Source organism: Mus pahari, chromosome 3 (genome assembly GCF_900095145.1).
Source record: "Mus pahari chromosome 3, PAHARI_EIJ_v1.1, whole genome shotgun sequence".
Lineage (NCBI taxonomy): Eukaryota > Metazoa > Chordata > Mammalia > Rodentia > Muridae > Mus > Mus pahari.
In genome coordinates this window covers 163785337-163803092 of record NC_034592.1, presented here as the reverse complement: position 1 = coordinate 163803092, position 17756 = coordinate 163785337, and the positions used below count along the sequence as shown (strand labels likewise).

The 17756-nt window shown below is 42.9% G+C and overlaps 1 protein-coding gene across 7 annotated transcripts in view; it reads right to left on the bottom strand.

The window, feature by feature from the left end:
• Positions 1 to 2223: 2223 nt before the first annotated feature.
• Positions 2224 to 17756, bottom strand: part of Tpd52l2 (TPD52 like 2) — a 19165-nt gene continuing 3632 nt past the window's right edge. Inside the window, exons 3-9 of one of the 7 annotated variants that reach the window (XM_021191958.2) lie at positions 16588 to 16736; positions 15505 to 15564; positions 10422 to 10523; positions 8258 to 8284; positions 7195 to 7236; positions 5930 to 5978; positions 2224 to 3900 (exon numbers count right to left, since the gene is read on the bottom strand). In XM_021191958.2, coding sequence (XP_021047617.1) covers positions 3805 to 3900; positions 5930 to 5978; positions 7195 to 7236; positions 8258 to 8284; positions 10422 to 10523; positions 15505 to 15564; positions 16588 to 16736 — 525 coding nt within the window. In that variant the 3' untranslated portion in view covers positions 2224 to 3804. The remainder of the gene's footprint in view (positions 3901 to 5929; positions 5979 to 7194; positions 7237 to 8257; positions 8285 to 10421; positions 10524 to 15504; positions 15565 to 16587; positions 16737 to 17756) is intronic. The other 6 variants (XM_021191957.1, XM_021191963.2, XM_021191960.1 and 3 more) reach the window with 6 other exon arrangements.

The window sequence follows — 17756 nt, the reverse complement described above, 5'->3', positions numbered from 1 at the left end:
AGGCAGGCGGATTTCTGAGTTTGAGGCCAGCCTGGTCTACAGAGTGAGTTCCAGGACAGCCAGGGCTATACAGAGAAACCCTGTCTTGAAAAAGAAAAAAAAAAAAAAAAAAGAGGAAAACTAGCTATAGAGATGTATGCCTGTCATCCTAGACAGAAGTTTCTGAATCTAAGTTAAGAGCTATATGTCATGTAGTATAACCTTGAGAGGGAGAACATGAGTAAAAGATTCCACAGTTGGAAGAGATAATGGAATTGACCTGGAACCAACTGGAACCAACTGAAGACAGAAGCTATGAAGCTGTCTGTGTTGAAAATTTGCAAAAATGAATCAGACCTTAAATGATTACTTCCATATCTAGGATATTTTTTAGTCTCCACATTCATAAGCTTTACATATTAAAATGTTTATAGTAATGTCATTTATAATAATGAAAATGGCCAAGGGGTAGCTGCACAAAATTTATTCTCAGCACTTGGGAGGCAGAGGCAGGTAGATCTTTGTGAGTTCAAGGCCAGCCTGGTCTATAGAGCAAGTTCGAGGATAGCCAAGGGTACACAGAGAAACCATGTGTCAACAAAATAAACAAAAAAAGGAGAAAGAGAAAACTTGTAAGTGAAAATGGAAGGGCTGGTGAGATGGCTCAGCGGGTAAGAGAACCCGACTGCTCTTCCAAAGGTGCAGAGTTCAAATCCCAGCAACCACATGGTGGCTCACAACCATCCTGAACAAGATCTGACTCCCTCTTCTGGAGTGTCTAAAGACAGCTACAGTGTACTTACATATAATAAATAAATAAATCTTTAAAAAAAAAAAATGGAAAACTGCCCAACTGTACAAATAACTGTACACATTCAAATGAATATAGTCATTAAACTACACAAAATAACTATAGGCAAAGAATGGCTACAACATACACACAATGCTTATGATAGTTCTTCACAGTAAACTGCAAAAGCATGTTTTAAAAAAACCTTAACAAATGTTCACAAATTAGCAAGCTTGTTTGTTTATAAACTAACCCTAACCTTGATTTATAGACAGGGTTTTTTTTTGTGTGTGTGTGTGTAGCCCTTGCTTTCTTTGAACTCTCTTCATAGACAAGGCTGGCCTCAAACTCACAGACACCCATCTATCTGCCTCTGCCTCCTAAGTGCTGAAGGTGTATATGCCACTATGCCAGGCTAGTATGTCAACCTTTAAGAGACTGTATGACAAGAGCTCTGGCAGTAGTTACAAATTTGAGGGGGTTTTCAGGTTTTGCCTTTGATGCTAAGCTTTATCTTGTCCCTTTATATCAATTAGGCAGATTCCACCATCTTCAAACTGAGTCTTCAAATATTGTCACTCCTCCCCAGTACAAACCCCTCAAATATGCCCTGGCTCTACCCATTCACCTTGCTCCAGTCTACAATACTCTCTGAGACCTTCATCACACCTCATTTCATGAGAACCAGAGTTGTGAAGAGGAACACATCTTCTTTAAGGAGTACAGTCCTGAGGACTGGGTCCATGAACACAATCATGCACCCACAGAGCCCAGTAGGCAACCTTTCATCCACAGATCATGTATAGTATTTGCTTAATGATTGGAGCATAGTGAATTGCCTTCCAATATCATCTAGGGCAAATATTGACTTTCTAACCCAGATGTAGTTGTTGCCCTGTGGTCGAAGCTTGCCCAGTGCAAGGGCCACTCCACATCCCAAACATACCACTTAGCCCTTCTGATCTGGCCCACAACTCCAACTTACCCTGTTCAATAAGCACTTAAGGTCTTCAATTACTCATTATTTCACATGGCCCCTCATCTGCAGAATAAGAGCATACCTCCTAAGGATTGTTGTACCATGGGGTAACAGTCTTCTCTCGGTGGGACTTCAAGATGCTGGTGTTCCTAATGCCCTCTTCTGCCAGGTAAGCTCCTGGCATAGCTTCACAGCAAAAGCCAGCAAAACTAGATGTTTACCGGGACAAAAAGGCCCCTTCAGTGGAGCCCATCTTGAAAATGGACTGTAAACCCCTACATTGCATGCCTGGTATATATTCTCGGTCTTATCCAGAGATAGAGCTTCTACACAATTCCCTCCTTTTATATGCGCAGCAAAGACTTGTAGTATATACTTGATTGTCCCCTGCTTGTCCCCGTTCAAAGCAAGGAATCCTGTGCATTTACTCTGATCTTTTGTCATTACCCTAAAAGACAGACCAAACAAATGGATGTGGATTTTCCTCCAAAGGAATGCTTTATTGACAAGTTGCCTGCTAATATTTGTAGGAAGATACATCAGTGACCTACACTCCTGTAATGTGCTCCCTCACACAACTATTGTTTTTAACCTTGGAAAAGAAGACACCAATGCTGTGTTCTTCTTCAGCTCCCCAATTATTTGCTGTTCCTTGCTTTGTGTGGTACAGTATTCTAAGGGTGTCCAAAGAAACCAGGGGTACTTGATAATCAAGACACCTCACTGTGTCAAACCAGAAACTAAAATGGACAAATTCCACCTCACCCTAGGAGCACAGAGATGTGTACAAACAGATAAAGTCTTTGCCCTGCTAAGAGCCATTAAGGCACAGTGCTGTCCCTCTCTCCAAATCATGACTCTCAACACACAGGGCTCTGGTATTGAGAGGCTGCAGAATGTGGCAATTGGAAGCAGGAGGAAAGAACTTAGAAAGAAATCTGAAGCTCCTGAGAAAAGATGACAGCAGAGTTCTGGCTGAACCAAAACCACATCCCCTACTTGACCTGTAAGGTTGGTTCTGCTTTTCATTTATTCTCCGTGTAATAAACAGACAGACAGAGACTATGGATCAGAGCCCTGCCCACTGTCAGTAAAGCAACACTGAGCAGGACACATCCCATTCAGGTGCTAAAGTTAAAGGCTTTTTCTTCTCTCAGCTCTCCTGACCTATAGCCCAAGAGCCCTGTGGGTCAGAGTGAAAAGCTATTGGAAAATGCCACTCCTTAAGAGAACCAAGTTTTGCACACCAGGAGAAAGTATTAGAGAAATAAAATGTAATAACTGGTACTGGCAGGAGTATGAGATGGGCCAGAATAAAACTCTACATAGTATCACAACCCATTAAAGAACCTTCATTTATATAGATATATAAAAAGACTATAAACAAAGCATAAGGCAATGTAAGGCTTGAGTTTCAGCTTGAATTCAAAGAAATAATATTCAACAATGAGGCTTAAGTCATCTTGCCTCATTTTTTTTTTTTTGCTATTTAATTTTTGAAAAGACTATCACATTTAAAAAATAGTAAATCTGCTTCTGCCAAAGCCAGGTTGTTAGTGTAAGAATGAAGCAGTTGCTTATGTTTCCTTTCTAGGGTCTCAGAAAATAGAGAACTCTCTCTCTCAATCCGTATGAAAACTGTGACCATGCAATATTACCTAGGTGAGTGTATTCTTTCTGAGCTAGGGGCGGTCAGGAAGGAAATATTGTTCACTTAATACTCAATACTTCTTCCCGCAGTATTCTGGTGAGACCTTCAAAGGGAGCATGGGCTCCTGTTCAGTACAACTCAGGCCCCTCCACCCTGTCCATTTCCTGTGGCCCTTGAAAGGATGGCACAGTGATCTGCTTCATCTACGAACTTTAGTGTAAAACATTTATGTACAAGACTGTTCTCTAATTCATGCCAAGGCAGCCACATCTGCATGAACATGGGTATGACTGTCTTCAAAACCAGCTCTTCACTGTCTCTGGCTGGTTGCTCTGTCATGCAGAGTTGCAGCTGTGATGATGAGGGTGTGCTTCTGTATTCTGTGGCTGGCAAGCTAGGACAGGCTTAGAAAGGCGCATGATCCGGCAATGTCTGGTCACCACTTCCAGGTGAGGAAGGGAGGTTATCGCTGCCATTCTCTCTGCCACCCACAACCTTAGACTATAGAGAAAACAGAGAAAGTAAGTCAATCTAAGACAAAACAGAAACAGAATAGGTCCAGGGCCATGCTCACCTCTGCACATGTCTATGCATCATGGACATTAGTCAGCAATGAGTCAATGACACACAACAGTCTGGATAGGTTCTCTAAGAATTACACATTTTGTTTAGAAAAGCACTCATACTGTGTGGTTCCATCAGAGTGAATATATTTTTGTATATTAAGAAACATGTTGGGGCTGGAGAGATGGCTCAGTGTTAAGAGCACTGACTGCTCTTCCAAAGGTCCTGAGTTCAAATCCCAGCAACCACATGGTGGCTCACAGCCATCCGTAATGAGATCTGACGCCCTCTTCTGCTGCATCTGAAGACAGCTTCAGTGTACTTAGATATAATAATAATGAATAAATCTTAAAAAAAAAAAAAAAGAAACATGTTTCTGGGGGGAGAAGACTGGAGAGATAGCTCACTGTTCAAGAGCACCTGTTGCTCTTGGAAAGGATCCAGGTTCAGTTCCCAACATCCACATAATGGCTCACAACTATTCTTAACTCCAGTTCCAGTGCCCTTTTTCTGATCTCCAGAGGGCCAGACATATACATAGTGCACATGCATACTTGCAAGCAAAGCACAAAGAAAAAAAATTGGGACAGGCTATATTCTATATCCCTGGCTGTCCTGAACTCTCTATGTAGACCAGACTGGCTTAGAATTCACAAAGATCTGCCTGTCTCTGCCTCCCAACTGCTAGGATTAAACATTCTCCTTATGTGTGCATGCTTGAATGTAAAAACAATCTCTTACAGACAACACCCGTCAGTAAAAAAGCCTATTGCCAATGAATCAAGGCAGGATAAATAGGAGGTGGGAGAGTGGCAGGAAGAGAGACTCTGAGAAATACTGAGAGGTGCAAAAGATTTGCTTGAGAATGCTGAGGAGATGAACATAAGACAACGAGAGGAAACCAGCCATGTAGCTGAACTAGGGTTAGAATAAAAGGGATAATAAGTTAAGAGCAAGTCAGAGACAAGCCAAAGCTTATGGCCTAGGCATTTATTAATAAGTAGTTAGATTCGGAATCATCATTTCAGGAATGGGCTGGGACGAAAAACTTGGATTTATTTACATTTGTATGAATGCTTGTGGAAACAAGAAGTTGACACTAGATATTTCTTCCCACTATTTTTTAAAGCAGTTTATCTCACTAAGGGTAGCTCTGTGACTTGGCTAGTCTACCTAGCCAGCTTGCCCTGGGGATATCCTGTCTCCCTGTCTCCAACTTCAAAGCACTGTAAGACTGTAGGCAGGCTACCACACCTACCTGGTTTTTTCAGGTTAGGGATCTAGATTCCAGTTCTTGGACTATCAAGAATGCTCAGCAGGAAAAAGTTCTTGCCACCAAGCCTGACTACCTGAGTTTGATCCCTAGGATCAACATGGTAAAAGGAGAGACAAGTTTTCTTCTGACCTCCACATGTGTGCCATGGCACACACCCTCACCCAAATCAATTTTAAAAGAGATAGAGTTGAATTTGAGTTCTGAATCTTATGCTACAAGTGTTTTATACACTGAGTCATCTCTACAACCTAAGAAACATTCTTGAAAGAGTATAATTATAGAGATAAAGAATAGATTAGAGGTTGGCAGGGAAAAGAAGAAAGGTGGACATGACTGCAAAGAGGCCCTGATGAATAAGCATGCTGTCTTAGCTCGGTGTGGAGGCACACACCTATAATTCTAGCACTCAAGCAAATGAACTCAGTTAAAGATGAGCCTGGTCCGCATCATGAATTCCAAGCCAGCCAGGGCTGCTACACAATGAGACCCTGTCTCAAAATTAAAACAAAAACAAAAACAAAAACATGCTGTTTTTTTGAGACTTCATCCAAGTTGAGTAAGATGCCATTACTACAGAACAACAAGAGCTGCTGTTCTCCACATGAGGTCCTGCAGCAGCTAGGTCCTCAATAATAAAGATAGAGTAGATCACACCCACACTTCAAGAAAACACAGCTCAGGGATTATTACCTTTATGGTCCCCACTCGGTCTTCAAATGACTTGAAGGTGGCTGAGTTCCTTTAAAGAGAGGAAGGAGATGTTGGTATAACGAATTGTTTTGTTACTTTTCTCAAGTTGAAAGACCTAGGGCTAAGGTCTGTTCAGTTCCTCAATCTGATATAAAACTGTAATCTCACAAAAAGGAGTATACTAGCCCTGCAGACTCCACACAGGATCTCATTTTGGGGTGTTTTCCTGGTTGGGTCCAGATGACATTTAAGAATACCACAAATCCCTGACTAGAGCATGCAGGATCCTTGTTGCAATCTAAGTAGATGGCCTTGATTAAATTCAGATGCAGCTTGGTGGGGGCATTAGCACTGAAAAATTAAGACACCCTTGGCTGACCCACTTCCAGAGTAAGAATGTGGTTCCTCATCATCACAAATTATTCAATCAAGTTCCTACATTTTAGGAAATCACTGGAGTCAACATATGTAGAGTACAAGTGAGCATCCCTGAAAAGAAAACCACTTTCTTGATAATGTTATCTCCTCTGGGATTTTTGGTGTTGGGATTATGGAAAGTCCTAGAGTCTTTCAAGTCCTAGAGCCTCTTCAGATAAACCACATAAAATCACAGGCCAGGTAGTGGTGTGGGCATCTTTAATCCCAGCACTCAGAAGGCAGAGGCAGGCAGATCTCTGAGTTAGAGGCCAGCCTGGTCTACAGAGTGAGCTCCAGAACTACACAGAAAAAAAAAAAAAAAAAGGAAATTACACAGTTTTGGAATAGTAGAGGGTAGGAAAACAGAGGACAAAGGAAATCCTCATACAATAAAGATTCCCCAACAGGCTTCTGAACAAGGATGGACTTTCCTGAGGCACTATGCCTGGCCAAACAGGTAAGAGACAAGAGACCACAGTAGAGAGAGATGTTCCTGTTGGGTTCTGAGAATGAGGTCTCCAGAGATCCATCTGTGGAGGGGCCAGGTGTATATGCCAGCCTCTCTACCCTACCCTCCTGAAACCACAGGCATCCAGAGCTAGAGCTTGCAAAGTTAAGTGTGGGCTGGAGGTTCATAGAATGGTTCCCTCTGGAGGTCCCAAAAGAAGTTTTCTTCCCACAAGCACTTCCTTGCTAGCTTACACACAGTCATTAGCTAAGAGAATGATTAGCTACCAGAAAATGAAGACATATAGATTGGGGGATATAGAAATACAAGGTGTGACTCGCATTGCTGCCCACCCCAACACAGAAACATGGCTAAACCAATGGAAATACGCATACATTACCTCATGACAGGCATACTTATCGAGTGGCGGATGGAGTAGCTGCTGCTTGGAAGCATGATGAAAGCAGAGAAGGAAGCAAGAATTAGCCCACCTTGCCACATCAGCCCATACTTGCCAGCTTAGCTCAAATATACACCAGCTTCTCAGTGAGAAGCAGCAGCAGCACTGTCAGAGAGCTACTGACCCTTCCCACACAATGCCTGTTCTCCCAGCTCCATGGGTTTCCAATGATGCCACTGCTGAGCAGTGTGGCACTGACAAAGAGGAGCACAGGGAAACTGAAGCTTTGGTGCACACCTTTAGTCCCACCATTGGGGAGGCTGAGTTTGAATCTAGCTTGGTCTACAAGATAAGTTACAGGCTACCGAGGAATACATAGTGAGCTTGGTCTTACAAAACAGAGAAACTGTATGAAGACCTAGGTCTAGGGTTTTGGAAATATATGGCTCACAGTCTTCAGATGCCCACAGAAAGTTGAAATAATGTTTAACACCCAGGGTAAGTTAAACAAAAATATTTTTAAAGTCACATATTGCTCTGGTTTGGCCACAGACGTCCCAGTGCCTACTACTAGGATATGGCAGTACTGCATGTGTCAGCATTAAGACTCCTGATAAGGAGTATCTAAGGGCTCTCAAATAATAAATCAGATACAACTCAGTCTGGGCCATAAGACTGTTTCTTCTCATAAGCAAGAAAATAGGGACTGCACATGATAAGATTGAGAACATAAGGGACAGAGTTGGTATTTCCTCCTATGTGAAAATGCTTATTTCCTGGCACAAACTTAAACATGGATTTGCCATATGAGATTAGGTCTGTCACTTATTGCCCCAGGAATATGCAATCTAATCAGGCTCAGATGAGGCACTCAAAGTGTACAGTCATAAGATCATGCCCTGTGAGCAAGCAGCTGCCTACTGGGTACTTTCCCAGAGGGAGAGGGTATTCCACTGTACTGGTTTACCTACTGTCACCCAACAAAGCCTCCTACAGGCCTAGCAGAGTCCTCCCTGACCTAATACAGAGATGTGTCCATCAGTCAGGTCCAAGGTCACCTTACCTAAAGGATTGTGAGAACGGATGAGCCCTGAAAGATAGCAGCAGGAAGAAAGAAGAAAGAGAGTATTATTGAGCATTATTGAGCAGGGAGGCCAATGCCATACAATACACCCAACAGAAGCCCTAGATCCCTCTGCTCAAATTCCAAAAGGTTAAGTGGGGGTTGGTGGGTGAAAGGCACTCTGTGAATGCTTCTTTAGTGCTCAAACTTACAGGAACAGCAGAATATATAGCCCCATCCCAACTCCACAAAAGGCTAATTAGAAAGTGTAAGAAAACAACATATGGTTCATGGCATTGTATTTCTGAGCATTGTCACATGTACAACAATACACACTATTTCAAGTTAAAGCAAAGAAAGCAAAAAGAGGTCCAAAGAAAATACCTGAGATATAGTAACCTAGTGAGCAAAGACTTGAGATATGATACAGTGAGCCAGCCAGGCTGGGCCAATACTTCATGTCCATGAAGCACCTTGCATTCTCTGAAGCTAAACAAGAACCCAAACACCATACCACAATCTCAAACATACTCAGAGCTAGGCACTAAGGCTCTAGGCTGTATTACACCCACACCAACCTAGAACATGCATGTCCAAGGACAGCTGCTAACATGGTAACAAAGGAACTCCTCCACAGTACAACCAGGTCCTCACCTCTAAATTCCTGGATTCTATGAATGTCCTTAAGCAGAGACTACTCCAAACACAGAAGAAACCACTGAAGAACACACTCTCCACTCTGTAGGGTTATGTAGGGTCACCAAGTCTATTTCCCCCTTCCCTCTCCCATTCCAAGTCCAGGTATATCAGAGTCCCCTAGAGATCCAGTGGCTCCAGGACTGGTCCACCATGGACAGAATCATCCATCTACCCCTAAACTCACGCTATTAGCTTCCTGAGCCTAACAGGCGTTCTCAAGAACTAAGCATGCTCATCCATGAGCCTGATGGACCTGGGCCTCAGAAACCACTGTGATTATTTGTAAGAAGATATGGCTCTTCTGTGCAAGAGAGATAAGAGTTTAATACAAACACCAATAAATATATTCCTCCCTTGGTGATGATATATTTGGGCATTGTGACCACAACCATCCAACTGGAGAGATCCAGTCAATTCATCTGATCCCACACACATCAGAGCAGTGAAACCGAGCATCCTCACAGTACCATGATCCCAAGACTACACACTGTGGGGGTCAATAGAAAATCTCACTTCTCTGACGAAAAAAATGGAAACATTATTTCTTTTCTAACACTGAGGAGAAGAAACCAAACAGGATCAGGTCTTATGCTTCCAAAGAAAGGTAGACCATATAAAAAAGAGCTCAATCAAGAAGACTGTACAGGCTGGGCATGGTAGCCAATACTCAATACTCAAGAGATAGAGGCAGGTGCATGTCAACACCAACGGCTGCCTACCCTGTCATATTTCTACCCAGAATGGTCTGAATAAGTAAAAAAGGAGTACAAGCTGGGTGTAGTTCCTCAGAAAGCTGATACCATAGGATTACCACGAGTTCAAGACCTGCTTAGACTCCAGAATGAGGCACTATCTAAAAAAGTCTACAAAAAGACCACAACTTTAATCCCAGCAGAGGAAGTGGATCTCTGTGAGTTCGAGGGGAGCCTGGTCTACAGAGGAAGTTCCAGATAGTTGGGGCTACACAGAGAAACCCTGTCTCAAACAAAACAAAACAAAAAACATGCGCAGATGTGCGTGCGCGCACACACACACACAGAGTGAACACCTGAAATGAGCAAGCAGCCCAATTTTCAGAAAAAAAAAAAAAAGGGTAGTTCCTGGGAGCTAGCCAGGATACTAGTGGTATAACCAGTAATACCCACCACCAAACATACTACCTTATATTCAAGAAGCCCCATGCTGATCCTAGAGACAATGTGGCCCAACCTTATGTACTTATGTACAACCCACCCCATCATGATTCCAATTCCCAGGCTACATTACTGCTTTGTAAAAAGGCTGGAGGGAAAAAGACTAGTGACCTTTCTTTCCTTGAGGAATACATAAAGGGCCAAAGGCAGAAAACAAGAGTAGGAGGAATTCCCACAAACAAAGGTCTACAAGTATACTGGTCCAGGTTGTCATGGGTGTCCTAGGCTGTGGGTCTGAATCCTTGACTTGAAGCAGGTTTCCAACTGCTTACCTCATGTCTCCAAGTTTCCTGCTGATGGCAGAGCTCATGGTGGACAGGGCAGCTGATGTTTTCTGTCCAGCCTGTGAAAGAGTTTCTTGAGTCTTCTTGTAGCTAGGAAAAAGACACACTACTTAGACTAAACAGCAAGAGCAGCAACAGTTCATCATCAAAATAAAACCCCAAAGTGTGTAGACAGAAACCAAAGAAAGCGCAGGGAGAAGTCTGGTGGGTGGTAAACACTTACTAGCTCGTTGGGGCATGGTCCCTCAGCCCCTACCACTGCTGACCTACTTCAGTTCCTCAACTTAGTTCATCTAAACATAACCCGAGTCTTACCATTCTCCTGTTCTCTTATACTTCTGTCGGCTCAGAAGTCAAAACCTGCCAATTACAGAGAAAATAGACCACAGACATTCTGGGTCTGGTGGCACACTTAGGCAGGCAATATTGGAGCAGCAAAGACCAAAAGCGTTCTCAGCCCTTGATCAAGCCACTTCAAGCTCAAAGTTTCCCCTTCCTCTTCCCACATAGAGAAGTCTTCTGAGGCAAGGAAGCACAAACTCCAGTGCATCCATCATGAAGGATGTCTGCAATGTGGATTAGTGCCTATGTAGTGCCTTCTTTACACTAACAAGTCCTTTGATTTCCAGACTATCTATACAATATCCTTCCAGAACATGAACATCTCTTCCTCATGCTCAATCCACAACGCATGGGCAGCCTTGGACCTCAGCCAAGACCACCAGTCCCATTAACAATTGCTGACAGACACACTGCCTGCTCTAGATTCTTCTAAGACAGTAGTTCTCAACCTTCCTAATGCTGTGACTCTTTAACACAGTTCCCAATGTTGTGGTTAGTGACCCCCCCCCAACCATAAGATTATTTTCACTGCTACTTCATGACTGTAATTTTGCTACTGTTATAAATTATAATGTAACTTTCTGATATGCATCATTTGACCACCATTGGGGTTGTGATCCACAGGTTGAGAACCTCTGTTCTAAAGTCTAGTTCTTAAAGAGGAGCTGTCTAGGGCAGCACAGCACAGTGCTAGCTGTCTGTCTGTCTGTCTCTGCTTGCTGTCTTTGCAGCTATCACCTTGTGGCCTTAGCTTCTCCATTAACATATATGCACATCACACCAAGGTGGCTCTATAACCTTAACATGAATGGGTTATTGCACCCATCAACATAATGATTCACAGGGATACTATGGAGTCCATCATAAGAATCTTGCTTTCTTGTTGGTTCTGCTACCAAAAAAAAAAAAAAAAAAAAAAAAAAGGCACACAGTCTAAAAAATGAAAAGGCCATATCCAAAAAACCAAATCCCTCATTCAAAACCTTTAGGTCACAGCTCCTCACTGGATGGGACTGGAGAACTTGAAACTGGGTCAAGAGTGACAGATCCTGGGGCTAGAGAGATAGCTCAGTGGTTAAGAGCACTGACTGCTCTTCCAAAGGTCCTGAGTTCAAATCCCAGCAACCACATGGTGGCTCACAACCATCTGTAATGAGATTTGATGCCCTCTTCTGGGGTGTCTGAAGACAGCTACAGTGTAGTTACATATAATAAATAAATAAATCTAAAAAGAAAAAACAAATGACAGATCCTCACGAGGCTACTTAGCATCACCATGGTAAGCTGAACAACTTCTCTCCAGCATACCTAGTAAAGCTTGAAGTGATCCACAGCTGGTTTTCCAAGCCCTCCCCATCCTTACTTCCTATGGGGGGTATGGTAAGAGCATCTGTCAGTCTGCAGTTAAAGGCAGATCTAATGACCCACAAAGGCCCTGCAGCTTCCTCCTAACCCTGCCCAAGCCCAAGCCAGATGGCACTTTCTTACCAAAACCAGGAAAGAGAGATTCCTGTAAGAAGTGCACTTTACTGAAAATCTTTTTTTTTTTTTTTAAAGTGTTTCTTTAAAACACCAAATTCAAGGTAGCTAAGAATAGCAGCATTTAGTTGTAGAAATATAAATTCAGGATAACTGGTACCTAAAAGGGGAGGAGGGGGAGAACAGGAAAAAGACAGGGGTGGGGGAAAGAAAGAAAAAGAATAAACATACTCCAGTCAGTCAGTCATGGTAGCACATTCCTATAATCCCAGCACTGGGAAGGCTAAAGTAGGGGGATAAAAAGTCTAAAGCCAGACTAAACTGCACAAAAAGACCTTATTTCCAAAAAAAGGAGAAAGGGAGGAGAGAGAGGGAGGGAAAGGAGGAAGGTAGGTAGGTAGGGCATAAGGCCCTTATCACCCAGGTCCACAGACTCCATAAACTCCAGTGCTGCAGACCCACTGTGACAGCCTTCTATAAGCATATTCCTTGGAAACCTGGGATTCACTACATGACACTAATGGAGAAGCTAAGTTCACAAGGTGATTGCTGGAAGGCAGCAAGCAGAGACAGACAGACAGCTAGCTAGTGAGCACTGTGCTGCCCTAGACAGATCCTCTTTAAGACTTAACATTTCTTAGAACAGTGACTGTCAACCTGTAGGTCATGACCCCTTTGGGGTTCTAATGACCCTTTCATGGGGGTCACATATCAGATATTACAAGTTATAACAGGAGCAACATTACAGTCATGAAACAGCAATGAAAATAATCTTATGGTTGGTCACCAACCACAATATCAGGAACTGTGTTAAAGGGTCGCAGCAGTAGGAAGGTTGAGAACCACTGTCTTAGAAGAACCTAGAGCAGGTAGTGTGTCTGTCAGCAACTGTGGATGTGTTTTCCCTCACTTTCAGTCTTCCTTGACCTCACTTCCTTCTTAGGTTTACCAACGGATACAGCTCCCCATCCATAGCAACAATTATCATAATACCTATACCTAGGAAATCTTGTTAGGCTGCAAAGCTAGAAGCAGGGGCTTCTGTCATCTTACCCTGATTAACACTAATTGTGCTGTTAACTGTAGCCCAATAACTCAAAATAAAACATGAATCAACAAGTAAGTACAGAATTTGTGTGACACATTCAATACTTTTGTTTCTAGTTATAGCTACCTATATAAAAAAAAACAAAAAAAATCAAGATTTCAAGACCCACAGAACACGGGTGCTCCTTTATACAGAAATGGCTATCCAAGACAGCAAGGCTCTCCACAGCATCTCAGCTATGTGAGTGCAGCACAACTTTCCCAGGACTATACACAGTGGGGCAGACATTCGAACCCAATGAGCCCTATATTGTTCCAGTCCTCCAGTATGCTACTAGCTGAAAGGAATCTACAAACTCATGGGTCAAAAAGGTCAAGAAGTTTGCACATATGGCATTCCTATGTGAAATTTCTGGACAGAGTGACTCGTGCTAGCAGTGTGTCTTTTGATAAAAGGCACTAGCCAGGCAAAGGAATCAGAGCAAGTAGCATCTTTAGTCCTATTCCTAACCCAGGTATCTCAGTGCAGAAATGCCTCCCAGTTAGTTATCACTGCTAACAGCTCTTCCCCCAAAAGTTGGGACAAAACCCTGGAAAAGACCTCTGTCAGAAGAGGTGATTTGAATGGAATATCCCATTAGCTACATTTCTATACAAAGCCATAGATTTCTCTGGGAAAAAATCAAGATTCCATGTTTTTTTTTTTTTTTTTTTTTTTTTTTTTTTGGTTTTTCAAGACAGGGTTTCTCTGTGTAGCCCTGGCTGTCCTGGAACTCACTCTGTAGACCAGGCTGGCCTGAAACTCAGAAATCCGCCTGCCTCTGTCTCCCGAGTGCTGGGATTAAAGGTGTGCACCACCACGCCCAGCGATTCCATGTATTTTAACTGAGCTCTTTGAGAAACTATTCCAGAAGGCACAAACAGCTCTATACCCGGTGATTTCTCAAACACAATGAATAAACATTTTCCCAAGACTATCTTCACATTGAATCTGCACTATCAAAAGACTTCTTCCTTAAGCTTTATAACTGTTGCAGTAACTTTTCTTTACATTGTGTGAAAGTATGTCTCTGTATTTTCAGTTGTTAATTCTGTACCCTGCAGAGAACTGACTGCTGACAGAATTTTGGTATTGTCATTTCTATGGCCCATCACCAGATTTTCTTTTTCATAAATATTCATCCTTCCTCACCTGCCTAAAGGCAATCTAAGGATGTATCAGAGGTTGTGCTGCTGCTGACTGGTTGTAATAAAAGAGCTGATGACCAATAGCTGGGAAGGAAATAGGGGACTGACCTTCGGGGCAGAGAGAGACACAGAGAGGAACAGACAGACGGCCGGACCAGAGAGGTATAAAGCTACCCACGTGGAGGTCGTAGGCTAGAATAATTGGGTTAAATTAGATGAGCTAACTGGGAGACTGCCCCAGTGAAAGGCCTAAGCTTTAAACTATAGAAGACTCTGTGTCACTATTTAAACTGCTGGCAGGTCCAAGAAAGCCCCCTAAAAATAACCATGTCAGCATTTCCTACTAAAGGGAGACTCTTCTATTGCCATCAAATCCTGTCAGAAACCATATCCAAGGTCTGAGTAAATCATGCATCAACTTGATAGATGACAAAAATATTAAAATCTTATTAGTACACAGGTAAATAACAGGTCATTAACTAAACTAAGGATCCCAAAACAAAACAAGTCACTAAACTATAGCTTTGACAGACATGTAGGACTGTCTACAAGTAACTCATGTTCTACTGATATTTTATGTGGTTGACAGTGTGGAACCTTCAGACCACAGAACTTCATGAACCCATCAACATGTGCTGTCGCTATCTCCACCCCAATTCAAGAACTTCTCATACCCCAACAGTGGAACTGAATCTAAGGATAAAAGACAGGAAGGCAAGTACAAAAATCCACCACTGTCAACTAGCCAGCATCAACCACCATGTCACTGCTAAGTCAAGGTGCACAAGACATTTATAACACTGATAACTTTAAGCATGGTCCGTTGATTGAGTGGATTTCTCGAACTATTGTACCCTACCTTTCAGGCACTTAAAGTATACTTTTACTTATGCTTGGGAAGAGAATGATAGCCAGCAAGCACTGAAGGTGGTTTGTGCCCAGGACGCACAGTTTCCTGCCCCAGGGAGACAGAGAAGAGTGAGGAAGGACACTGACGGCGTGGGCGGGCACTCACAGGTCAGACTGCGTCACTTTCTCATTCCACTCTCCAAGTTTCTCAGACGTTTTCACATAGCTAGAAACAGAAAGTCTGTGGTGAATATTTGGAAGGATTTCAACCCAGGCTTCAGGCTGCAGGTTCTGGAGAAGACAGAAACACCATCTGGCAATACTACTGCTCTGCAGTCCAGAGCCACCACCACACCCATAGAGGCCTAGGGCGACCTAGGACTTTACAGGACAAAGATGACCATGCCCTTTCCCAAACACAACACAGGAGAACCTGGTCTTTCAATTATAGAAAGCTCCTGAGAACAGCACAGACCATGGCCTCTGCATGCCCTGACCGTTACCAAGAAACTGGGCTCAAAGTCCCAAACATCCTAATACAGAGCATGGGGTTTCAACAGGAAAAATTTTTTGCTTCTGTGATAAAAGGCTGCTAGAGATATTCTCCAAAAGAATGCTGTATCAGAGGAGAAATATGGATACAGGATACAAACATGGCAAACTCTTACCAAGTTCTGACAACTCAGTCACATGTGAACCTGGTATCCACTTCTACATATACAGAAAAGTTATTCGAAGGACCTCATTGATGCTGTGACTAATTCTGACCCAGGGAAAACTTTCTTCTTGTCACTTTCTACTTGGACACCTGGCTAAGTCCATCAACCTTTCAAACCTATACAGATTCTCTCCATGAGTAAACACAGGCACAGTCCATAAGAACTCGAGCCTTGCCTGGTGTGGTGGCGCACGCCTTTAATCCCAGCACTTGGGAGGCAGAGGCAGGCGGATTTCTGAGTTCGAGGCCAGCCTGGTCTACAAAGTGAGTTCCAGGACAGCCGGGGCTACACAGAGAAACCCTGTCTCGAAAAACCAAAAAAAAAAAAAAACAAAAAAACAAAAACAAAAAAAAAAAAAAAACAAAAAAACCTCGAATCTTCTGGTTAGCTATATCCAGTGGGCTCATTCAATACTGATTGTTGTATCTCATTCCCTAACACTCCTACACTCCCCCACATAGAAAGAGGTATACCCCAAGCAAACACTTTCTTAGACAAGGGAATATCCCCACCATGGGACTGGTACCTACGCAGTAGAGACCTGCACATCATGCCAGCTCCTAGACAGGTTCTGCTTCAGCTCCCCTAATGTGGAGAGGCCCAGCCTCCTTTTCAGCTCTCCACAGTGCCTCTCCTTGGCTGCCAACACCTGGCGCAGAGTGACAATTTCTTCTTCCACCTATAAAAGAAGCAGGGCCAAGGATATAAAGTTGGTAGAGTGCCTGCTTTACATACATAAGGCCATGCATGAGTTAGACATCTAGTACCACAATAATAAAAATGCAGTTGACAAAATGCTATGACTACTACTGGAAGTGACCAACAAATCTCCTTGGCCATGCTATAATGACATTTTCTCAGAAGTTTTCACTTAGAGAAATACAGTTTAGCTAGGTGGTGGTGACACATGTCTTTAATTCACTTGGGATGAAGAGGCAGACAGATCTCTGTGATTTTGAGTCCAACCTGATCTACAGAGCTAGTTCCAGGACAGCCAGGACCACACAGAGAAATCCTGTCTCGAAAAACAAAAACAAAACAGTTTGTCTTAAAATTAGCACCAACAATGGCAGCTGTTCTGCTTTTAACTGGCATTAGTACCTTAACCTCTGAAGAATTCTACCCCCACCCTAGCAAGTAGTTCTTTAAGACTGTCAACCACTTCTCCATCCTGCTTAAGTTTCAGGACAACCAAGTGAGCCAACCCTATCAGAGTTCTTCTATGAGACTGGACATGAAGGTTAGGATTTATAAGACGTTTTTCCAATTAGACCTAGGCCTGACTTAAATACAACAGATAAAGCTGCTAGCAGTGCGGACCCACAGGGGAATCCCCTATACAGTGAAAAGGAAGCAGAATTGACAGACGGTCAAACACCTAGGTGAGAGAAAAGCATTTCTAATGGCAATTCTGGTATTCCAGAAATCCGCTCCAAGCTTTGGTAATAGCCAGTTACTCAAATCGAAAAGAATTTTTCATTTGTTCTATGGCAGTTTGAGAATAAGAGATTTTTTTTTTCGTTCTTTTTCATTTTTTAAGACAGGGTTTCTCTGTGTAGCCTTGGCTGTTCTATAACTCAGCCTATAGACCAAGCTAACCTAGGAGATCCAAGAGGCTCAAAGATCCATCTGCCTCTGCCTCTCAAGTGCTGGGATAAAAGATGAGCACCACCACCCGGCTTTTTAAAAAAAAAAATAT